This window comes from Chiloscyllium plagiosum, chromosome 8, assembly GCF_004010195.1.
Source record: "Chiloscyllium plagiosum isolate BGI_BamShark_2017 chromosome 8, ASM401019v2, whole genome shotgun sequence".
NCBI classification, from domain to species: domain Eukaryota; kingdom Metazoa; phylum Chordata; class Chondrichthyes; order Orectolobiformes; family Hemiscylliidae; genus Chiloscyllium; species Chiloscyllium plagiosum.
In genome coordinates, this window is record NC_057717.1 from 101,750,640 (window position 1) to 101,776,581 (window position 25,942).

General features: G+C 45.3%; 1 protein-coding gene across 2 annotated transcripts in view; it reads right to left on the reverse strand.

Moving 5' to 3' along the window:
• Window positions 1–25,942, reverse strand: part of LOC122552256 (cdc42-interacting protein 4-like) — a 125,788-nt gene that overhangs the window by 20,610 nt on the left and 79,236 nt on the right. For both annotated transcript variants that reach the window (XM_043694943.1, XM_043694944.1), the window contains exons 2-9: window positions 21,121–21,236; window positions 16,844–16,900; window positions 14,562–14,709; window positions 13,406–13,468; window positions 11,721–11,825; window positions 9,571–9,699; window positions 8,168–8,314; window positions 6,985–7,182 (exon numbers count right to left, since the gene is read on the reverse strand). In XM_043694943.1, coding sequence (XP_043550878.1) covers window positions 6,985–7,182; window positions 8,168–8,314; window positions 9,571–9,699; window positions 11,721–11,825; window positions 13,406–13,468; window positions 14,562–14,709; window positions 16,844–16,900; window positions 21,121–21,236 — 963 coding nt within the window. The remainder of the gene's footprint in view (window positions 1–6,984; window positions 7,183–8,167; window positions 8,315–9,570; window positions 9,700–11,720; window positions 11,826–13,405; window positions 13,469–14,561; window positions 14,710–16,843; window positions 16,901–21,120; window positions 21,237–25,942) is intronic.

Sequence of the window (25,942 nt, forward strand, 5' to 3'; positions counted from 1 at the left end):
CAAACTCAGTATTGCCCAGGAACCAGGTTTAGGGCTGAAAATAACCTGTTGAAAATCCAGCTGAAGAGACTAATTTTTCTTTTATTTTTGTGAAATACAGAAGAAAATCTAGAGAACTCCTTCTTGACTTTCCATTCCACAAACAGTAGCACTTGAATCAAACTCATCAGGCTAGACGCTGTTCAAGAGCTGCTTAGAATAACACTGTGATAAATCCATAATCTCATGCACAAACTTAAAAAATGTCAGAGTTAAATGCTGCAAAGTGAGGATTAAGTAGGGAAAGTTGTCAGACCAAATTCATTCCGATTTCCCATCCAGCCTCATGTTGCAAAACTCTTTAACCAAGTTTTTGGGACTCATGTTGGATTAGGGATAGGACCAGGGTCAACAGTTACCAAGTCACTTAAGATTGTCATCAGAAACTGTCAGATCAAATCCACAGATGATTAAAATTGATGGTGGGAAACCTCAAAGCAAATTTGTGTATTTGTACAAATCAAACCCCTGAGCACATTTAAAAGCATAAAGCTGTTCCAAAAGAGGTACCAAAAAAGATACAAATATCTATGGACTATTACTAGTACGTAATGATCTTCACAATGGCATCTGCCCTTGTACAGGTCATGGGTGTCTTTCAATCCACCATGATCGAAATGAATGGTGCAATGGGTTTGAAGGGCTGAATGGCCTGTTTCCAAGTTAATTTTTTATGGCTCTCCCTGGGCATTGGGTGGGATATTTGGGTCAGGTAATGTTCTCATGTCAACCCCCTGGGCCCTGTGTTGCTCATGTGAAGACTCTGATTCAATGAACTTCTCTATTTCCTTCACCACACCCCAGCCTCTCCCAAATGGGTTCAGGCGTAGGAAACGTTCATATAAAAAAAAAGTGTGGCTCATCACAATGTTGAGGCCACACCAGTATCAGGGTTTCCCTGCGTTTGGCATTAAGCACAGTTCTATGGCCCAATGTTGTTCTCTTGGCCGGAAAGAGCAGGGTACGAAATCATTCATGAAGTTGGTCACGCTTTTAAAAATGAAGTGAAAGGCTGAAGATAAGGAAGCATTTCACAGCCCACAATCCTGTGCTGCAGCTCAGCCGATTCAAGTCAAACACGATGAAGGGTGCAACAATTACAGGAAGCACTTAGCACTCATGGACTTTTGTCACTCAGATTTAGAAAACCATCCCCCATCCAAATGCAAATGTACAATCTATTTCCTCCTCTCGTCTCACTGGTGCTGAAGGTTACAGCTGCGTTAGTCAAGCCATGTCTTCGGTGCCCTCTTGGTCTCTTGTGACAATGCCACAACTAGCTATGAGCAGCCTTTGCCCAACCAGGTCCTCTGAGGACTTAAAGAAAAAGGTTCAAATTTTACCAAGAAGGAACTGGACAGAGACTGGGAGCAAGAATCCAGATGGTATTGTTCCCCACAACCATTACAGGCCATCTAGCTCAAGAGAACCACAGCCAATTTCAACACTGAGGGTTACAGGAGTTCATTACCCAGGGTATTTTGGAAAAGATAGGTCTGGTCTACTTGGAGCAGGGAGGTGGACAGAGAAAGAAGAAAGCTGTTTTGTTACTACCCCAGAGAACATAGATCCAAAACACTATCAGCAAAACGTCTAAAAGCAGGCTGATGAGAAATCCAGGAGCATCAGAGAGCTATCAGGATCTGGTATGCTTTAACTGAAATGGTGGTGGACTTGATAAATAATTAAAGGGAGTTGGACAGATTCTTGAGGATGTGGCGTTTGCCAGGGTTAAAGGGCAAAGGGAAGGGGACTAAGTGCAACTCTTTTAAAGAGCCATTAACTGACACGATGGGCTGAAGGTAGTTGGCTTGTGTTGTAAACTCCCATGACCTAACCTGTTGTGGAAATTCAGTATTATGGATTGGGCTCAGCACATTTTCACCTACATGGTATATTTACTATCCAAACACCTGCAGAGTGCTCAGGTGTACCTGTTTCACCTACTTGAGTCATTCGCTCGACAGGAGACAGATATTTATCGGTTCCTGGAAATTACTCAACAGTACAGCTTTATTCATGACAGAAGCCTTGGTCCAGCAACTGTGAAGTGAAAAGCAAAGTGCCAGGTACAAGTGGCAAGCTAGGCTGTGAAACTCAGTCACCTGGCACACTCCGAGATCCCGTCGGGATCAACTGTCCTGGTTTTGATGGGACTGGGGGTGGGTGGAAAGGATACAGGTGGAAGAGAGTGGGTATTCGAAATTGCCAAACTGCACCCGGCCCTGTTAACTCACCCACATTCCCATTTCTCAATCTAAACGTATGGAAGCTATAAAAGCTGAGACTGACAGAGAAACATTTAAATAACGCACAGTGAAAAATCTGTGAGGTGTAAACTGAAGAGGGCAAAGCATAGATTGCTGCTAAAGATTTGGGTTGTTTGCACTGGAGATGTTCTGTAACTCTCTTCTCTCAGTTTTGTGCTCGTTTTCCATTAGTCCAGTAAATGTTGCAACTGGAAGTAACTCATGCCCCGTGCATTAAATCCACAACCGAGGGGAAGAATCTTCAGAAAATCACTAACTGAACCACCCATGTTGAGAAAGCAAAGATTATTGCCAAATCCCAGTTTGAGAGCAATGCCACTTCGGCTGCTGAAGGAAGTGAGAGTATTTTATTCATTATTTCTTCTCATTTATTCCTTCCTCTACTGGAGACATAAATTCTAAAGATGTCACTCTGACAGCACCTGTCCTGGCGTGAGTTTGGACAGTGGCTATTCACAGGCTATTGAGCCCGAGGGTCAGGAGCTGGTGGATAAACTGTAATTCTTACTTTGGTCGGAGGGAATATGAAGACCAACCGGGAACTCACCAAGCTTGGATTAAACCGGTGATCTCTCTCATCTTTCACAACGCAATACCGCACTGACATTTATCATCTTTCAACTCATTCTATACCTGCTGGCCGTCAGAGAAACACACAAACCTCCCTCCACTGGGGGGGCAGGATGGGTGATTAACAGGGCAAGCCTTTGCAAACCTATCCTCTTGCTACAATGCACTCGAGAATATTGCTAATCGTTGCACCCTTCTTTCTCAGAGTTCAAAGAGACATTCCATGCGCTCCGACATGGTCATTGTTGAGTTAGACCACTACATGCCAAATGTTCCATTGGTGCCCATTAAAGCTGGTTAGATTGCATGCATGCTGAATGCCCAAGGAGCAGTATTACGGCTACTTCACAAAGCTTTTGTATTGTTTGGTCGGTGAAGGGTTTGGTTGGGGAGAGTGGTTGCACAAAGAGAAGATTAAAAGATTATTTGATATCGCGGTCCACAACCCACTGCAAGAAAAAAAATGAACAGTTATTGCAGCAACAAGGTCACATCATCAAAGAAAATGGAAAACGAATGAAGATTCAACCAGGAAGAATAAGCCTGGATAGAAGGAAAAGGAAGATTTGCATTTCTATCAAATGAGGGAAACCTCAGGAGATGCCAAAGTGCTCAACAGGTCAGGCCAGTGATGAGGGTACAACGACTACTGATACCCCTGGGATAAGGCAGCAGGGGTATGTGGGGGAAAACCCCAGCATTTTCACTCCTCAGCAGGTGGACATATGGTAAGGACAGTGTCCAGCAGTGTCAGCTCTCTGGATACTAGACTGCCAAGTCTCCCCAATGGCAAGTGGTCACCTCGAGGAGGGATGGACAGAGCCTGTTGTGTTTTACAAGGACTGAAAGAAGGAGACAGCGTGAGACTAGTCTTCCGTCAGTCAATTAGAAAGCTGCGTTGGAACATCAGCAGGAACACCAACCTGCCCTTTTTGATGAAACATTGCCGCCTGGAGTTAACAGAAGAGAGAGCTGCAGAAATACTGACCAACAATAGCTGGCTCCATCCCTCAAGATTTACAAACTAAGTAGAGGAGGACACCCCGTGAAGGTAACATCGACCACTGCTGGCAAGCTGAGCTCCTGAGGAGGGGCTATGGTCTCGTTGGCTCGGGCAGTTCAGCAGGAACCCATCTATTTGACCAAACCTTAGCTGTCTACCTATGGTTGGTCAGGTATGGAGTTGGACAGGGTGCACGAGGCAGGCATGAGGGCCTGGTCGCACCCAGGTGAAGTGGGCACATGCTCCCCAGGAAGCCTCAATGACCAAGCTGCTGCCCAAAACTCATTTGGCTTGCAGTCAAAAATATCATCTCCTGCAATATGTTACAATATTAAAGGTGCTAGATAAATGCAAGGGTTTTCTGTTGTCAACTCCTAGAAAATGGCAGGAGTAGGCCTTTCGGCCCTTCAAGCCTGACCACCATTTCATACAATCAAGGCTGATCATCCAACTCAGTCTCCTGTTCCTTACACCCCATACCTTTTGGTCCCTTTAGCCCCAAGAATTCTATCTGAATCCTTCTTTAAAACGTTTGATGTTCTGGCTTCAATAGCTTTCTGTGACAGCTTCACCAGGTTCTGGGTAAAGTAATTTCTCCTCATCTCAGTCTTAAAATGTCCAACCCTGTATCCTTAGATAGTGATGCTGGTCCTGAACTCCTCTGGTCATGAGAAACATCCTTCCAGAATATACCCCAGCCCTGTTTGAATTTTATAGATCTGCATGTGATTCCCCCCAGCTGATTCTTCCCAACTCCAGTCAATGTAATCCTAACCAATGTAGAATCTTTTCATGCATCAGTCCTGCCATCCTAGAAACCAGTCTGGAAATAAGCCCTTGTTGCAGTCCCTCCATATCCAGAACATCCCTCCTCAGAGAAGGAGACCAAAACTATCCCACTCCAGGTGCGGTCTCAGCAAGGCCCCGTACAATTGCAGCAAGACCATCCTTACTCCAGTAATCTCATTAAGAAAGCCAACATACTGTCTGCCTACCTCACCACAGCTGCATCCGATGCCGACTTTCAACCCACCAGTTACTGGGTCAGGAGAGGAGTGGGAACCATACCTTAACCCTCACTGAGCTGGGAGACACAGGGGCCAGTCACGGTAGGCCGTTTTGGCTGATCGGTGAATTTTGGTGTACAACTGGGACCAAGACATGAGGCGTTCCTGGTTCGCGTGACTCAGTGCTTTTCTTAGCAGAGTCTAAATCCGATCGGAGTCCAGTAACCACCCAAAACTACAGCAGTTCATACTGCTGACTGACCATCTCCTGAAGGTAATGAATCACAATCTTGGCAGTGGAGCCCATTGTGAGAATGAATAAGTACCAATATTAAAAAAAAAAACTTTCAACTGCCTGCCTTGACTTGTTCCTTTTTAGCTCCTTTGGACTTAAAGGAGAGTTCTTGTATTTACGTAGCACCCGTCATGACCACCAGACATCCCAAACCACTCTACTAACAGTGAAGTACTTTTAACCATGGAACGTGGCAACCAGTTTACTCACAACAGGCTCCAACACATGTCGTTGCAACCACAGGCAGATAATCTGTCTTAGTGATGTTAGCTGAGAGATAAATACTGGCCAAGACACGAGGGATAACTGTTCCAAGATCACGGGATTTGTCATGGGATCTGTCACGTCTATCCAAGAGCACAGAGCAAGTCACAATTAGAAGGATGGAATCTCTGACAATGCAATACTCTTTTCTGAGCCTGGATTTCTGTTCAAGTGCATTGGCAATTGAAACCATGGCTGGCACCAGTAAAGTCTGGATCAGGGAATCAAATCCCTCTCACTACTGAAACCAGAAACCAGAGGACGTACTGTTGGAGGCTAAATCGGCTGTAGGTCCGCCAAATTCTCCCACCTTTTCCAAACCTGCAACTTCTGCAGCCCTGAAGGACATGGGCATTAGATGCATGGAAAGACCATCACTTGCCTCCAAACCACACACCATTCTGACTCGGAATGATGGCACTTCCCTTGCTGTCACTGGGTCAAAGCTCTGGATCTCTCTGTGGTGTACCAGCACCCCAAGACTGTTGCAGTTTAAGATCATGGTTCCCCACTAACTTATCAAGGGCAATAGAGACTGGTCAACCAGCGATGCCCACATCTGATAAATGGGTCTTTTTTTCCCCCAGAAGTGCACAACTGCAACATCCTTAAACAGGGACAGAAAATGGTTAAACATGCAGTTCTCCTGAGAGTCAAGTGGATAAAGTACTCTAGGCCAGAAGCTGCAGAGACAGGAAAGATCCAGAGTTGATTCCCAAATGAATTAAGTTATTGCAGCTGGCAATGGTAAGGGTAGAACAATCAGATCCAGCAGAAGCTGGGAAAGGAAGGAGGAGGAAGGGGAAAGAGAGACGATAAATCAGGCAGGGTCTGGTAACTGTTCAGTAACTGTTCCTGGGGAATGAGCGTGTATGCCGTCAAAGAGCTGGATTCAGCAGTGATGCCCTAACACCCACTATTGAAAGAAACACTTGCATTTATATACCACCTCTCACGGCCAACCAGCAGCTTTCAAAGTGCAGTTGTTGCTGTAGTGGAGGTAACACGGCAATCAATTTGAGGACCATGAGCCCCCAACCCACAGCAGTGAGGTAGGCGATTGTCATCATATCCCTGACAGCCTTTTGACAGGAGAACCTGCTCATTTTTGCACTGGTGCAGTGGGATCTCTTCTGTTCACCCAACAGAGCACTAGGGCCACAGTCCGATGTAACATCAGCGTGTGTGTGTGCATGAGCCTCTGCTCTGTGTGTGCGTGTGTGCGCGCGTGTGCGCCTTGGAAAGAGAGAGAGAAGGGGGAAGGAAACAAAGAAGCTAAAATACTGATCCACATGCAAGTGTAATCCAGAAACGGATCCCAGTGACAAGCAGGTTCATACAAGGTAACGGAGAGAACAGAAATAAGTATCGCTGTCTAGGAAAGAAAGTCAGTAAAATATAAAACACAGCTGTAAGTTGTGAGGTGAAATCAATAAAATCACAAATCAATGCCTCGTGTTAGAATTGTTAGCAACCATTCAAGCACATTGGACTCATCTGCTAGCCTCACTGATAGCTGTGTGTATTTGTCTCTACCTTGTTTTTTTTTCCGAATGGCCAGCGTTTGGTCTTGCTTTTGCCAATGGTCCTTTGGTCGGTCTTCGGCTCAGATTTAAGAGAACCAATACTGTTCTCTGATGAAGTCCGATTAATCATCTGGCTGTAGTCTTCAAACTCGAGCTCCCCTGGTCTCTCAAATCCTGACTTGTGCGCCTCAATCAGCACTTGTGAATCCTGATTAAAGGTGAGCAAAAAGAAAAACATATGAAGCAGGCTTGCTTTTAAACAATGCCATCCACACAGCCAGGGAACAACGATATTAAAGGGTGTTTTGCAGGAGAAAATTATTCCTTTGCATCTAGAACTGAGGTGTACTTTGGGGGCCGACCGCGTGCGATGAATCCAGATTCAGTATTCTGAAAGCCAAGGAAAGCACTCAATGTTCTGCAGCAAATTGAGCTGTTTTGCAAACAAAGACTTGTACTTCCACTTGACCTATCAGGACGTCCCCAAACTCTTCAGAGCCAAGTCAGTATTTTTGAAGAATAGTTAGTGTTGAAGTGCAGTAGCCAACTGTGCACAGCGAGATCCCTCAGGCAACAACTGATGATCAGAAAATGCAATAAACTTGGCCCATCGAGTCTGCACTGACCCTCTGAAGAGGGTCATATCCCTGTAAGCCCACATTTCTCATAGTTAATCCACTTAGCCTGCACATCTAGCCTGATCACTATGGGTCAATTTAACATGGCCAATTCACCGAACCTGCACATCTTCGGACTGTGGGAGGAGACCTGAGCACCTGGAGGAAACCCATGGGGAGAATGCGCAAACTCCACACAGACAGTCGCCCAACGCTGGAATCGAACCCAGGTACCTGGTGCGGTGAGGCAGCAGTGCTAACCACTGAGCCACCGTGCTGCCAAAATGACCAGGTGATCTGTCTTTTGGCCAGGACATCTGGTAGAATCCCCCTTCTGCTCTTCAAAACCGTTCCTTTGCCATCTTTGACACTTACCCGAGAGGGCAGACACAGCTGAATGCTGCATTCCCTCAATACTGCATACAGAAAGGATGAGCCTGGAGTCTGTCCTCAAATCTCTGAAGGAGACGTGAACCCATGACATTCTGACCCCGGGGTGCGAGTGCTACTCACTGAGCCACGTCCCACACATGCCCAGTGGCCAAACAATCTGAATGGTCGGCAGCTCTCACGTACCCCGCTCTCGTTTACAGATTCCGCAGCTTTCGTCATCCCGTCCAGACACTTCCCAATGATCGGCATGACTTGGCGCTCTGTGTCTGCAAACATTTTGTATGCTTCGCACAGCTTCTGTATCCGCTTTTCATCCATCTCCTGAAGTTTCTGTAAAAACACATGCAGCAACTTGATTGATAAAGGAGACGACTCAGGAATTAGAGCCCCTACAATGTGGAAACAGGCCCTTTGGCCCAACAAGTACACACCGACCCCCTGAAGAGTATCCCACCCAAACCCATTCCTCTACCCTATTATTCTACATTTACCCCTGACTAATGCACCTAAACCTACACATCCCTGAACACTATGGGGCAATTTCCCATGGCCAATTCACTTAACCTGCACATCTTTGGATCATGGGAGAGGACCCACGCAGGCACAGGGAGAATGTGGAAACTCCACACAGACAGTCGCCTGAGGCTGGAATTGAACCCGGGTCCCTGGTGCTGTGAGGCAGCAGCGCTAACCACTGAGCCACCGTGCCGCCCCGTGAAATAACTGAAGGGCAGAGGGGAAATCGTGATGGCTTCCCACCATTCACAGAGCAATACCTATCAATGTCACAATGGCGAAACCAATAGCTTCCAATACTGATTATTAAGGTTTTAACCTGGATTGTCAACTCTGGTTGGATATATTCCTGGGCATTTCATCCCTCAGCTATCCCACACTCACATTCCTGTCACTGGCCACCCAACATTCTTGTAGTGCAAGAGTGTAAAAAAGGTTATCAGGAGTAGGTGGAAAAGCAGATCTGACCAGAGCTGATTCATGGGGCTGAATGGCCTACTGTACATGCACTTCCATATGAAACCTGTTCATCCTCAACGAGATTCTTTATCGGATTACCTGTTGGTCGATTTTTGACTACCAGTCATACAGCCATGCTCCACGTGCCAAATACGTTTTAATAGCTAATAAACAAAATGTTTTCTTTTCCATTTTAAAAGAAATGTATGATGTTTTATCGCCTCTTATGATTTTACTGCTAGGATTTTTCATTGCCATGTCCTAATGGGTTAATTTATAATTGTCCAGAGAAACATCTGGGTGACGCAGAGTGTTGGCAATCCTCAGTAGCTAAAGAGAGTTTGCAGGAATAGGAAGGAACTTAACATCTAATCTGGTGTGATAACCAGCTACCTACAAGTAATGCACTCAAATAAAATTAACCCAAAGTTCATTCCTTTGAGAGGCTAAATTTCAACAAGTTAACAGCCAACTCTATTCTGCATTCTATGCTTAAACTTGCCCAGCTTTCTCCAAATGCCTCTGACACAAATACTTTTTCCAAACCTACTTCCAGCTAAATTTACCTCACCTCGTTTCGATGCTCCCAAGTGCCAATTTCTTTGACTTACGTTAAAAACATGAGGCATCTCCACAAAATAAAACTGATTCTGGTCCTTGTTGTATTTCTGTAGTTGTGAGGCGTACTCATTCTTGCTTTCTTCCACCATGTGATTCCGCAGATTTGCCTGTTGTTTTGCCTGAGAGACAAACAAATAAACACAATTTATACTTCAACAGTGAAGGGTGCATTGCATCAATCCACTTATGTTCAAAGTGGGAAGTGTATGGACGACACCTTCCTGCCAACAGTTGAGATTAGAATCCCTACAGTGTCTTTTGGCCAGGACATCTGGTAGAATCCCCCCTTCTGCTCTTCAGCCCAACCAGTCCACACCGACCCCCCCGAAGAGTAACCCAGCCAGACCCATTTCCCTCTGACTAATGCACCTAACACTATAGACAATTTAGCATGGCCAGTTCACCAGACCCATTCTCCTACCCTATTATTCTACATTTACCCCTGACCAATGCACCTAACCATACACATCCCTGAACATTATGGGCAGTTTAGCCTGACCTGCACATCTTTGGACTGTGGGAGGAAACCCGAGCACCTGGAGGAAACCCACGCAGACACGGGGAGAACGTACAAATTCCACACAGACAGTGACCCGAGGCTGGAATCGAACCCAGGTCCCTGCCACTGTGAGGCAGCAGCGCTAACCACTGAGCCACCTCCCCTTCACTATTGAAATCAGAATCAAAACCTATAACTAGGAATTCTATAATTTAAAAAAAAATTAAAAGTGCACATCAAAAAATTATATTCATTTTCACACTTCTATTCTCCACTTTGGTTGGGCCCCAGACAGATGAAGATTACAAGAGTATTTAGTGCTGGTAAACATCATCTTTATTTGAACGGTTTAAGTGGTAACTACATACAACACAAGACCAACACAGAACCAGACAGAACCACCTCTGAGGAGTCATGAGGTATTACACGTTATCTTCTTATTTACAAACTCCCATTAACTCTTTTAAACTACAGGCAAACAACCTTTAGAAGTGAATTAGAAAGCAGAGATCATAAAGGATACTGTGGATGCTGCAAAGCTAAATGAAGAACAGAAAATGTGTAGGTTAGCAGGTTAGGCAGTATTTGTGGAAGAGAGTTTAAAAAAAAAATCAACATTTCAGCTCGATGATCTTTCATTAGAACTTGGAAAAGTTAGCGAAGTAACAGGTTTTGAGAAAGTGGTCAGTGGGACAAGGACAGAAGGAAAGTCTGTGATAGATTGGAAGACAAAAAAGATTCAGTGACAGATGATTTAGTGTTTCAGGGGAAGCGAACAGGAATGAGGGATGGGTTACTCTTCGGAGAGTTGGTGTGGACTTGTTGGGCTGTAGGGCCTGTTTCCACATTGTAGGGATTCTATAAGGACGGTGGCTGAGTGGTTCGGACTGCTGCCTCACAGCGCCAGGGACCCGGGTTCGATTCCACCCTCAGGCGACTGTCTGTGTGGAGTTTGCACATTCTCCCCTTGTTTGCGGGGTTTCCTCCGGGTGCTCCGGGTTTCCTCCGACAATCCAAAGATTTGCAAGTTAGAATGGATTGGCCATGGTAAATTGCCCATAGTGTTCAGGGATGTGTAGGTTAGGTGCGTTAGCCAGGTGTAAGTGTAGAGTAATGGGAAATAAGTCTTAGTGGGATACTCTTCGGAGAGTCGGTGTGGACTTGTTGGGCCGAAGGGCCTGTTTCCACACTGTAGGGATTCTACTAATAAAAAGAAAAGAAACAAAAGAAAAGATGTGCCTGAAGAAAGTATGCAGTTGACTAAAAGTGAAACTAAAATGTGTAAAGGAACCAAAGTAGAAGGACAGAGTTTACAGTCTGGAACGGCTGTACTCTATGTTGAGTGCAGAAGGCTATAAAGTACCTAAACGAAAAGGTCATGTGCACTTTGTATTAGTTCAAGTACACCCTTGTTTAGAGAGGTCAAATACAGAGTAAAGATTACATGAAGCTGTTTCACGGATGTGAGTTCATCTAAGCCAGAGCAGCATTTCCAAAACAGGCCTTCTCTGTATCACTTCAGTGACAAATTAGAGAAACCGTGATGTGCTGTGGGAATCATAGCCACCACACATTGGGATGAAGTTCTGAAAGGTCTCGAGGGAAAGGAACTTGGAGGGCTGGACTGAACGCCAAGTCTACCTTTTCCACATCAGCTTTGGTGGCGTTGATGTCATGGTCGGCTTTTTCTGCATTCTGCATTGCCTTCTCTGCCTCCTTGCAGTCTCGTTCAAACCTCCTTTTTGCCTGTGGGGACACAGATAGTCAGATTTAAACTGACTGCAACTCCAGCTGGATGGCTTAGGAAGTGGCAGTACCTTGGGGGGGGGGGGGGGGGGGGGGGGTTTAAACCCATCTGCTAAAGAGATTTGAAGACCATCACGGCAGATGGTGAAACTGAAATTCAATACGCGAATGTGAAATCATAAACACCAGAATGGTGATCACACAACCTTTGTCAATGGTTAGAAAACCCCAACTGGTTCACTAAAGGCCTAGAGGGAAGGAAATCTGCTATCCTTACATGGTCTGGTCTACATGTGTGCCCCACACACCAGCACCATGTGAGACTCTTAACTGCCCCTTCAAATGACACAGCAAACCACTCAGTTATATGAAAACTGCTAAAAAGTCTCAAAAGGAAAATAGAGCAGACAGACCTCCTGGCATTGACTTTGCCACTGGAAATGGCATCCGATTGACCCTGTACAGCCCTCCCCGCCAACATCTGGGAGCTGAACACAAAATCCCACCTTCACAATGAGGATACTCACTATCACACGGTGTGACGCTATCAATGTATCAACGGGATAGATTCTGAACGGATCTGGCAACTCAAAACAGGGCATCCAAGATCCGCTACAGGCCTTCAACAGCTTCAGAACTGTATTCGAACACTGCACTAGGAGGGTCAGGTTGTGTATCTTCCACTCTAACTGTGCTACCAAACCAGGAGGTCAATATGGGTTCCATTAGGAGTGCAGGAGGGAATGCTGGGAGCAAACACAGGCTGGCCGACAAATAAAACGCCAACACAGGGCAACCTGCATGCCAAACAGTGGAAACAACATGCACTAAGCAGGGCGGTTTGATCCCACAACAACAGATCAGATAAACCCTGCAGTCCTACCACATCAAGTTGGGAAAGGTGATGGACAATTAAACAACTAACAGGTGGTGGAGGATCCCCAACTTCAATGATGGGGGAGCCCAACACACTAGGGCAAAAGACAGGGCTGCTGGTTTTGCATCTACCTACGGCCAGAAGTGCTGTACGGATGATCTCTCTCAGCCTCCTAATGAAATCCCCAGGCTCCACACGTCAGTCTTCAATCAACCCAATCCCTGAGACCACTTCTTCCAAAACAGGACTGGTGCCAGCATCCACTTTATCATGTGGAAAATTGCCCAGTTACCCCTGTGCACAAAAACCAGGACTAATCCAAGCCCACCAATTACCATCCTATCAGTCCACACGTGATCATCAGCAGGGACACCAGGGATTCCACCAGGGACACTCAGCCTTTGGCCTCATTACAGCCTTGGTCCAAACATGGACCTAAGAGCTGAACTCCAGAGGGGAGTAGAGAGTGACAGCTCTTGACACTGAGGCTGCACTTGGCTGTGTGTGGTACCATGGGGCCACGGGAGAACTCAAGTCAATGAGAATCAGTAGGAAAGCTCTCTGCTGGTTGGAGTCATACAAAGGAAGATGGTTTTGTGGTTGTTAAAGGTCAATGAGTGAAAACAAAAAGTCAAAATCATGGCAAACAAATGCATCTTGTCACTAACGGAAATCTTTTTTTTAGCTCATTCAATAAACTTACATTGTCCAGCTGTTTAAAACTAGTTTCCAGGTTCTGTTGAGCTTTTCTTCCTTCCAAAAGATGCTGAAAAGACAAAGGACTCCATTATCAAAAAGACACCACCACATCCGAACATTAGAAACAGGAGAAGGGAAAGGGTCTTTGGACTGTTGAGGTTGCTCTGTCATTCACTCAATCCATAGCTGATCTGATCAAGATCTCACTTTCATTTTCCTCACTGCACATCATCAAACTCGGGTGTGAATACATTCCGTGATCCAGCCTCCACTGTGCGCTGGGTGAGCGACTTCCAGAGATTAACAACCCTTGAAAGATAAAATTCCTCCTCACTTGCATCTTCGACTGAAAGGTCCCTGACTTGAAAATTGTGACCACTATTTCTCGACCTTCCCACAAGGAGGAACACACACACACACACACAAACAGTGTCAATACCGTCAAGTCTCCTTGTATGTTTGAATGAGGCAAGCTCACATTTTCTGGATTCTAGTGAGTGTAGGTCTAATCTGCTCTCTCTTTCCTCACAAAACAACCCTTCCATCCCAGGACTCAGCACTGTTAGCCTTCTTAGAGAAGTCTCGGTGCAACCATCTTGCTCCTTAAATAAGGATACAAAATCTCCAAGCTGTGCCTGGCCTCACCCATGCTCTGTGCAGTTCCCTCTTTACAATAATTATTCACTGTAATACGAAAGTGGAGTCGAGGCCAAGATGAGATCAGCCATGATCGTATTAAATGGCGGAGAAAACTTGAGGGGCCAAATGGCCACCTCTTTCCTTTTTTGGGTTAAGGACAATAGTTTTCTATTGACAGGGACCTTTCAAGAACCTCATGAATTTTGAAGGATTACAGCCAGTGCACCCACCATCTCTGCAGAAACTTTGTTTAATATCCTGGATTCATGCCATCAGGTGGAGCTTGAAGTCACATTTATTTTTGTGCAACGTTTTTCTAAAGCTACCTCAATCTGAATGTGAAATTATCTTCTGTTGTGATTACTTTTCCTGATAGGTTCCTTCACATTAATGAATCCTTAAAACACATTACTCAGAAACCATCTGAATATATCACGGAAACAACCAGACGGGGAATCAATTTGCCAACCTGGGGAGGGGGTGTAGGGAAGGGATGAACACAGAGCAGCATTGTGCCATACCATCTTGCGTTCCTGTTTATTTTCGTGCAAGTATTTCAACAACTGGGCAAAGATATTCTGCATCAGGTTCTCTGCTATAATCTCCCGCTGCCCAGCGTAGTCATTCAATTCATTGAGAATGTTGATGAAGGCCTGATACTGGGAGAACCTGCAGGGAGGAATAAAACAAGGAGTGATAATTGATTCAAATTCAATTGAAATATTTCCCTTGGGATAATTTTCCCATCCCCTTTCAGTCCAGACCCCTGCATAGGTCCCACCTCAAAACATCTCTCCAATATCTCACTGCAGTTGGTACAAATAGTTACACAACATTAGGAGACAGTGGGCATTATGACCTGACCTCACCAATATATAATTAGGGAAGGAAATCCCAAAGTTGATTTAATGGCTGCCATGCAACCAGAGTGCACCTTTCTGCCCACACACAAGAGAACCAAGTGTAGGGGCTTTCTAATATATATCGATTGACAATGACCCCAACCACTGCCTTTTACTCAGTAGTTACTGTTATTGAAGAGTTCTGCAGCTATTCTCCAACACCAAGTAATACAAGATTAAATACAGCCTCGTTCATTGGGGATTAACTGCAATACCTCTGTAAATAATCCCAGCCGACCCTGCACACCGAACCTCCCTGCTGTCAGGCTCTTTTCTCATTGGTCTCCCTATCAGAACGCATCACCGTGAGGGGGTGCAGGGCTCCGAATGGGACATGACAAAGGGAAAGGGTCAAAGGATCTCTCCTGCTGCCTAGATTCTAAGTGGAAAGAGTCTCAGATCAAATTATTCGCCCATTATTGAAGAGGCACGTGCTCCAGGGAAGCAAAGTTTACAGCCTCGCACAAACCAACCAGGACATTGGCCCCACTTTGATTCCAACTCAGGCTGACCACCAGGAGCTTCCTTGTCAGAGTGTGAAGGAGTCTCAATTGGACTCTTCATCTGCTAAACGCAAGCACTCTGCTGGAATGGATACGTGTAACACCACACTGACTGGAGGGGCATTTCCCAGCTCCAATGAGCTGGAGAAATGGTGTGCAATACAACCCATGATGCCTCGCAATGAGGAGACTGGAAAACGCCTCATCAGTACACACCTCTACCAAACTCCTTCAATGCCTGCAGTAATAAAGAACACATTCACTTAGCGTTTGTCAGGAATGCATTGTTTTAGTTGTGGTGTGTCATTGGAACATTCCTACCACAATCTGAGGGGAATTAACAATCTGGGATTGAGAATTCAAAGCCCACCAATTAAAGTTTGTGTTTACTGCTGCAGTGGACTCTAATTTTCCCCAGCATTTCAATGGTTAAGTGTCCGACAGATTCTCTCTCCCTGGCCACATCTGGAAACTTGAAGACGACAAGAAACCACTTGATTTTCTCTCTCTGTAGAACAGAAAACTCACTGACAACTGACCACTGAGTTTCTTCAGATGTCTGGTAGTGAATTGCATGCTTTGAAAGCTAGCAAAACAACTTCATTATCGCGGAGTGAATAAAAGGATCTGGCTCCAGTCCCAGAAACGCTATCATGGAGCTTTTGTAGTCACCTGGTAATTCCTGAAGGACCAGTTACTTGGGCATAAACAGTTCCCCTAGCATCCCAACAGTCAATACATTTATGCACGCGGACACACATACACATTGGAGTGCGGGGCCAAAGGCAGAAATCACGTGCTCCTGACACGAGCCCAGTATTAAGTACTAAACTAAACTTCTGAGGTCCTTTTATTGGGCCCTGGTGCCAGCACCAACCTCTGTCTGTCTGTCTCTCACACACACACACTCACACACACACACACACACACACACACACACACACACACACACACACACACACACACACACACACCAGATCTCCCTAAATCTGCCAGTGTTTCACTTAAGTCAGCCACTGAAGGGCCCTACAATAACAATCCAGGATAAATGGCCCTCTCAAAAATGGGGACAGAAATTAAAACCCCTCTCCACATAATAGCAACTCAGCCTAGGAACACCCGGCAGAGACTCGTGAGCACCATGTTCACCTTCTGGAGTGATCATCTGACCCCATCTTAAAGAATCTGAAGAATCTTCCATCCCATCCCCTCCCTCCCCTCCCCCCACCCTTGGGGACAGCACATCTCCTGCACTCAAAAAAGTCCAATTCCAAATTGCTCCTGGGGTCTGTCAGTGCAACATAACCTCTTCAACGACCCAGTGTGACCATAACCATGCCCCGCTTCCAGATGTAACAAGGTACCTCTGTTCACTTCAGCCGAGTGATAGCGACTTACTTCATTTCATGGTCTTCCTTCGAGACCCTCTTGGGGCTGTATTTCTTCACCAATGTCCTGAGGGAAGGAAGCACAATCATCACTTGGAGCAAACCACTCTTCTCCTCATTGGTCCATGATGATGCAAAGCCCTGGTTAGACCACAGCTGGAGATGCTCTCGGTGCTGCGGAGATTCACCAGAGTGATACCTGAGCCCTCAATTAAATGACACGGGGAAATTTACAGAAATGACAATTGAACTCCCTTACAGTTACAAGGTTAATAGTAGATTGGATTGACCTTTCCATTACATTAAGGGGAATCGATAGATTAGATAATGAGAAATTATTACCACTGGTTAACAAGTCTTGGACAGAGGGCCCTAGTCTCAACATTAAAAGGTCAGATCTTTCAAGGGGAGCTAACAAATCTGCACACAGAGAATGGTAGAAGTTGGAACGCTCTTCTACAAGCACCATTCAAAGCTCAGTCAATCATCAACTTTAAATCGGAGATTGATAGGACTGTTTTAATCAGTGGTATTCAGGATTTGAAACACAGAGTTAGGTCACGGATTCGCCGTGATCTCAGTGAATGGGGCGAAAATGGGTTTTTCTTGTTCCAGTTTCTAGCAGATATCTGAACCTCATCTAACAGCACCATCTCCTGAATATTCTGGTGGATGGTGACTAAACACGCTCAATGGGGAAGACAATCCAGTACTGAAGGAGCTACCTTCATCTACAGATAATATTATGCAAAATGTAAACACATTTGCTGTCTACTGCGCTGTAGTATACAGTCTTTCCTCCTTCGAGCTGGTGTCTTTTGCTCTATGCAAATTAGGACCCTTCCCTGTTTTTTAGCATCTCATTTTGGGAATGAAGCACTTTCAGACCAGATCTTGCTCAATCTATCCCACTGTCTCTGCACTAATACTCCAGTTTTCTGTAAACCACAGCATTATTAATACAAAATGTGCCTCTGCAAACAAAATTAAATCATTTTATAGAATTAAAACGCTGAGGTCATAGACGACAGCACAGACAAAATGGAGGTTGTGGTCATGGTTTGGGTCTCAGCATTTCTACACCACTCAAGCTTCACCATTTAATTCCTTTATCTAAGCAAAACGTTTCAACTTTCAGCCATACAGATTCTCAGAATGGGATACTGCTTCAATAATAGCTCTAATGGAGTAAGTGTTTGGAGTTACATCGCAGTGCAATATAGGTAATGTGGGGACTGGGATCTGGACAGTACAGTGGCTCAGTGGTTAGCGCTGCTGCCTCACAGCACCAGGGTCCCAGGTTCAATTCCTGCCTTGGACGACTGTCTGTGTGGAGTTTGCACATTCTCCCAGTGTCTGCGTGGGTTTCCTCCCACAGACCAAAGATGTACAGATTAGCTACGCTAAATTGCTCAATTTAGCAACAGTGTCAGGGATACGCAAGGTGGATTAACCATGGGAAATGCAGGGATAAGATTGGGTCTGGCTGGTATGATCTTCAGAGGGTCGGTGGGGATTCAATGGGCCAAATGGCCTGTTTTCATACTGTAGGGATTCTATGATCATGATTTGAATGTCCTGCTTGGGGGAGAAAAGGAAATGGAGGTGGTGATGGAAAGTCTCCTTTGAATCAAATTGCATTCTATATATTCTGCGTTAGGAAGAAATTCCAATACAGGGCCTCTCTAAATAAAATTCCTCTACTTCCTCAGTTCTTGCTCCAGTCCACGTTCACTCCCGGTGGAATGAACATCGTATAGAAACAGCCCCCTTTTTCCTAAACCTCGCACTCAAGACTTTTTTACAAATTTGTGAGCTGTGCGGGAGTAAATGCTGACAGGATATTCAACTGTGGAAAGCATCCCAAGGTAGTCGGATGTGAACCTGCTATTTTTCTGCAGCAACAGGGGTCAGGGAGTGTGACCAGGAGCAAGATTCATGTCCAATTTCCCCTTTCGCAGGGTCTCAGCGGTGATCCACTGCTCCCAGTTGCACAGAATGGGAATAAGACCGAGGGAATGCCACACTGCATTTACCAACTGGACAGGGCAAGACCTTGTAAAGGTTCCTTAAGCAGAGAGCATGCAGTCACTTTAATGTTGCTGAAAACATGAGAGTGTTCATGTGTATGTGTGACAATGATGGGTGGTATGATGACTCAGTGGTTAGCACTGCTGCCTCACAGCACAAGGGACCCAGGTTCGATTCCGGCCTTGGGCGACTGTCTGTGTGGAATTTGCACATTCTCCGTGTCGGTGCGGGCTTGCTCTGGTTTCCTCCCACAGCCCAAGGATGTGCAGGTTGAGGTGGATTGGCCATGCTAAACTGACCATAGTGTTCAGGGACATGTCGGATAGGTGCACTCATCAAGGGTAAATGTAGAGTAATAGGGTAGGGGAATGGGTCTGGGCTAATTACTCTTTGGAGGGTTGGGGTGGACTTGTTGGGCCGAAGGGCTTGATTCCACACTGTAGGGATTCTATGATTTATGAATGAGAGGGAGAATGAGGACAGAGAGGTAGTGAGAAGATAAGAGAACATCAATACAAAAAACTCCACAAAGAGCACATGGAGAGAAAGTGAGCACTTTAAGACAATGTATGGCAGAGGGGATGAGAACGTGAAGGTCAGAGAGGAAGGAAGGGCATGTGGGAGTCTTTCCCCTTCTTCATCCCTACTTTAAACAATAAAATAATCCAAGGCCTATAAATTAGTGCTTGTTCCCATTGCTTTAACCAGATGTGATAACCAACAGTGAATACGCACCTGCCTCTCAGTTGAAGCTGAAAAAGTATCTGGGAGGACAGAAATGTGGTGAGCTTAGAATCCTTCCTGAAATATTTTCAATTGACAGCCCTTTTTTGGTCTGCTGTTGAAGGCATTTGAAAAAGGAAGTAAGCCCCAGATGGTGAAACACATCTTTTCAACTGCGTTTTCTGCATCAGCGGGATCTGGTAGCAAGTTGGGGAATGGGATAGTGGGGGATGGGATATTGTGGTGGGGAAAGGCGAGGGGAGGGCATAGTATGCCTTGAACATTTCCTGCTAAAAATTACAGTCATGGATGAAGATCTCAGCTTGCTGGAGGTCCGCCAAGTTGGGTTTCGAATTCAGAGCTGTGCAGCTGGTAACAGGTAGAAAGTCCAATAGACCCACAGGGATTGACAATTCTGGGCAGCAACAGAAATTATTTGGAGTCACCAAATAAGGGTCTCAGGCCAATCAACAATGAGTCAAAAAAGGGAAGGCCTGAAGTTACGATATCACAGGGGGACTACTCTTCCTGGGTACTTCCTTGGGTATTAAGAGCTTTAGGGGATCCCAAGATGCTATACAAATGCAACTTATTTTTATTTTATTTACATTTTTTGTATGTAAACTGTAGGCAACGTGAGGAAGAGCTTTTTTGATGTAAGCAGTTAGTAATGACCAGGATGGAAAAAGCTGCTTTGGAAGGTGGTGGAAGTGGAGATGACCAATGATTCAAAAGGAAATTGGTCAGATACATAAAGAGACTAACCTGGCAGGATTACTGCAAAATGAGACTGATTGGACCAGCCCCCCACCCCCCCCAGAGAGTCACCATGGGCCACTCTTTTTAAACATTGCTGCCAAAATCTTTCCATATCCTATCCCAGCTTGTCATTAAAATTTCAGCAATTGCCATTTGTGTTCCAATACATTTCTGTCTCTAATTTTCTTTAATTTGCTTTGGTGACTTGGAATAAGGATTCCATCCAAAACATAGGGAGGTTTCTTGATCTGCTCCAACAACCTCAAGCAGATAGCGCATCTCCCCATTCCACCTCATGGTTTTAGATGCTGGCCTTCCTATTGGGATTGGAAGATTCAGATAAAGCCAATTAACTCATGGAGCATTTCTGTACCACGCCAAGGCCCAGTTCTGCTCTGTTTGGCCTTAGGCTCAGTCTCCCAGCCAGATATCACTCATTTTCACTGTGTGCTCTGATTCCAAAAACCAGAGTGTTCAATGCTCTTTGAAACATTCCCAATTAGAGTTCATTCTTCCTCACGCACAATTTGATTCTTCATATTACCAGACTCACTGGGTGGAATCTTGGGATTGTTTTGGTTAAGTTTGGGGAAGTGAGAGTAATGGTTCTTTAACAGATTCGTCCAATTGCATAACAAGGATGGAATGGGTTGAATGTGGCTGGGTTTGTGAGCTCACAGGGGCAGTGATTAAAGATGACATAACGGAAACCAGACACTAGGCCTCAAGCCTGGACCTGACTGGGCTTCAAATACCCACAGGCTGCGAGCTTACCTCAGCTGCTTGGCATATGACTGCTCGATTTCCGTCCGATCCTTCACAAACTTCACGTATTTCTCTATTAGGTCAATCCCCCATTGGGTCTGCCGGTCTATGATGTCATATTGGTCCTTGGTGAAGGAACAGACAAGAAAGCAGGTGGTCAGAACTTCAAGTTGGGCGGGAAAATGGAATTACATTGCTATGTGGTACCGAGAAAGCAGAGAGCTGTTCTCATGCCCATCTGTGCGGCAATCAGCACACTATGCCCTTAGAGCCCAAGTGAACGATTGAACTGGTTACAGCCGCCAACAGATTAAACATCAGCTTGCTCTGCTTCTGGTTCTTACGTGATGGTAGATCTTGTTTGGGAAGTCCCACGCCGGTGATCAGGGATCACACGACAAGGAGACCACATGGGCTCAGTGACAGAATCACTGAACACACCTCCAACATGAAACGTTCCCCTCAGGTCAACGACCCAAGGGGGAAAGGTAACCTTGGAAAATGTGTACAAAAACAGATAACTCATTACATTGTTCTCATGACCTCAGATCACCTCAAACGGCTTAACAGCAAATGATGTGCTTTTGGTGGTCATCACCTGTCGTGTTGTAGGAAGCAAAGCAGCTGGCTTTAGCACAGCAAGCTCCCACAAGTCAAAATATGCTAATGACTGGTTACCCATCTGGGTGCTGATGTTGGTCAGGTCACCAGGGATAACTCTCCTGTTCTTCTGTTCAATACCAGGACAACTGTCCCGTCAGTACGATTTTTTGGCAAAAATATACTTAATTCATAAAATTATCTTTTATGTACACACACAAGGTACTAAAACAGTTCTGTATAGTCTCTGCAGATAAAGAAAAGCAAACATTGGAATCTGACACTCCCTGTGGTTTCCTATGCAGGATATCACCTACATTGATTTTCAGGCATACAGAGGGTCTGATAACCAATTGGACCCCATTGTACTTCGGCAGAGAGCTGTCCCAGACTCTAGTGTATCCCTCAGCAGGTGGTCCTGGACCTCACGATGTGCAATACTCAGTCAAAGTCAACTTCTTGTTCTGGAAGACTTACAAGGTTCAGGCAGATCAAATAGCGTCTTTCACTAAGTTGATGGTTCTCCAGGCAGTGTCAATGTTTGTGTCCCAGGGGACAGACCGTACAACACAGAGTCCTGCATCACACAGCTGTTCAGGATGTACCTCTCCTTCAGTACTATACTGATGGCCAGCCGAAAGCGTTTCAGGTCTGTATGTGGGATTTAAACCCACAACCCTCAACGTGGAATTCTGATCATGGAGCTGTGGCTGACACCTCTTGGATGGAGAAACTGTATTAAGAAAGCCAAAGCATGGCTTTTGAGGAAAGAACAGCTCCTCTTCAAACAACGTTTTTCAAATCAACAAATTGACAAGAAGGGAGAGAGACAGTGGCACTGAGTACACACAGCTCCCTTAAATCACACGCATAACAAGATACATGGAGGGAGAGATACAGTCTCCAACTACTCATAACAAGACTTTGGGTTCTGTCCACTCTTGTGGTCATTTCACTGCTAAGAGATATATTTCACTGTTATTTGATATCCCATATTCAAACTGTGGCATAATAATTCACTTAAATTGCATCACGTCAGAGAAGGCCAAGGGAACAGACTGGCTCTAAACGCTTAGGCGACATTTTGTTGATTTACGGGGTCAGGAGGAAGTTTATCTCGGTGTCGGGAGCACAGGATGTGATTCTGCTGACACAAGCCATGTCACCTTGCCTCAGACTGTGCAGAGCTGCACACATATGTGCCTGGCTACGGGAAAGAGGGAATTAAGGAGCGAGAGAGAGAGAGAGAGAGAGAGAGCTGACATCATCCGCTCAGCTCCCCAGAGGGAACCTTCGAAAACAGCTTGCATCTTTATAACATCTTTAAGTAAATGAGGCACCCCAGGGTGCTTAACAGGCACAAATGAACAACCAAAGGACATATTAAGGCAGTTCACTAACCTCGAGGGGCATTGGCACAGTGTTAATGTGTAAAAATGGACTAGCAATCCAACTCAATATTCCAAGGACCTGGCTTGGATCCCACCATGGCAGACAGTGAGTTGTGAATTCATACAGTGCGGAAGCAGGCCATTCGGCCCATCGGGTCCACACTGAGCCCCCGAAGAGCATGCCACCCAATTCAAGTTTTAAACATGTGGAGTGAAAAACTAGCCTAATTACAGCCATTGTAAAATCCTACCTGGTTCACTCATGTCATACAGTCACAGAATCAGAGGTGTACAGCATGGAAAACAGACCCAACCAGATATCCTCACCCAGTCTAGTCCCACCTGCCAGCACCCGGCCCATATCCCTCCCAACCCTTCCTTTCATATACCCATCCAAATGCCTCTTAAATGTTGCACTTGTACCAGCCTCCACCACATCATCTGGCAGCTCATTCCATACACGTACCACCCTCTGCATGAAAAAGTTGCCCCTTAGGTCTCTTTTATATCTTTCCCCTCTCACCCTAAGCCTATGCCGTCTAGTTCTGGACTCCCCCACCCCAGGGAAAAGACTTTGCCTATTCATCCTATTCATGCCCCTCATAATTTTGTAAACCTCTATAAGGTCACCCCTCAGCCTCCGACGCTCCAGGGAAAACAGCCCCAGCCTGTTCAGCCTCTCCCTATAGCTCAAATCCTCCAACCCTGGCAACATCCTTGTAAAAGGAAATTTGCCATCCTCTCCTGGTCTGGCCTACATGGGACACCTGACCCATGAGCAATGGGGTTGACACCTAAACTGCCCTCAGGGCAATTAGTGGTGAGAGTAGTAAATGCCTGCCCAGCCAGCGATGCCCCATCCCATGAACAGATGTTTGAAAAACAATTGGGCAAAGAGTTGGGAGAAAAAGCAGAGATTTTAAAGAGGGATATCTAAAGATTGGAGAAGTCAAAAGGCTACATTTCATATACTTTAACCCAAATAGGAAGTTAGATAATAAATTGTTTGCACAGCAAGAGGAACTTCACTAATCAGAAGTCTGCATTGAAAATAGTAGCTGGCTTTCCCTCAGACAGACTGAATGTTTCCCTCATTATAGCACTGGGACGAGACACTGACAGAACCTTGCCCCATTTTTCAACCCTTTGATGATTCCGAATAACCCTTTGAAAAAAAAAGAATTCAAAAGCTTCCCCAGATTTAGGCCACCACTCTGTTGCTTTTGGAATCAGTTCAGATTACAATGCACCAAACACATTATAAATCATATCCTTAATGTTTCCATGTTTTTACGCAAGACAAAAACCTTTCATTTCTAGTCCTAGGAGTTTGATTTTTGCATATCTGAGGGGATTGGCATGCAGTAATAAGCTGCGCAGTTTCAGAAACAAAGGCATGCTCGAAAAATGACATATCGCAACGGCTTTATATTTAATTTCATTTCCGTGAGGACTTGAGTTTTGAAGACGCGCAGGAAAATGGATGTGTTTCACATTCTGTGGAAACTGGATTTTGTTCTCAGGGGTTGATGAAAGGACATACTGGAACTGCTTTCAAACTAAGACACTTCTACAAAGTCAGAAGGGAAAAACTTCAGTGAATTGCTTGGACTCACATCTTAAAACGTCAACTACCTGGGTTTATAGGTTGTCTTATTTTATTCCTCTCTGGATGTTGTCCTCACTGTCTGAGCCTGCCTTTGTTGTCCATCGCTAATTGCCCACAGGGCCGATAAGAGACAACTACATTGATCTGGAGTCAGATGTAGCCCACACCAGATAAATCTGGCAGATTTACTTCCCTGAAGGACATTTAGTGCAACAGTTTTCTTTGTAAAATGACAAATAGATTGGAGTTACATGGCTGATATTCAGCCAGCTTTTCATGCCAGACTTCTACTGAATTCAAACTTCACCATCTGTCAGGGTGGGATTGAACCCACAACCCCAGATCCTTAGTCTGAGATTATCAGTCCAGTAACATTACTACATTGTTGGTGGTTAAGGGGCAAAAGCCTGATAAAAGTCTGTCCAGGTTGCCTCTGCTGAAAGAACCTTGCACATGGAACCCAGTGTCCTCTAGAAGAGTTACTAGAAAACTTCTTGATACTGTGCTTCTTGAGCAAGCTGTGTCTGACAAGACCCCAGGTCAGCTGCCATCTGAACACCTTAACTCTTAACTGTCATCTTTGTAATTAGGGATGCACATTAGATTCCCTACAGTGCGGAAACAAGCCCTTTGGCCGAACAAGTCCATACCGACCCTCTGAAGAATAACTCACCCAGACTCATTCCCCTACCCTACCTTTACCCCTGCTAATGCATCCAACACTATGGGCAATATAGCATGGCCAATTCACCTGACCTGCACATCTTTGGATTGGGGGAGGAAACCCACGCAGACACCGGGAGAACATGAAAACTCCACACAGAGAGTGGCCTGGGTCCCTGAAGCTGTGAGGAGGTGGTGCTAACCACTGAGCCACCATGCCGCCCAGCAGGCTACGCTAGTGACATCCTTAAAGGATCTTGGGAAAAAAAGGCAGCATTTAAATCCAGGCAGTGGATTTCTAGCAAGTTAGTCCAATCAATCCATGAAAGTTGTCATGTGCTCTCCCAGGAGTGTCATTTTAAAACAAAACATTCCAATGTGCAACCCTTTTAAAAATAAATCCAACTATCCATAGAATTTGAAATATGTTCATTCCATACCTTTTTCTTCTAATTCCTTTCAACAATCAACAACTATTGGCCAAAATTGTTCTTTTACTTTCTCCAAAGAAAAACCATTGTATTCCCCTGACCTGGAGTGTGTGTGTGTGTGTGTGTGTGTGTGGGGC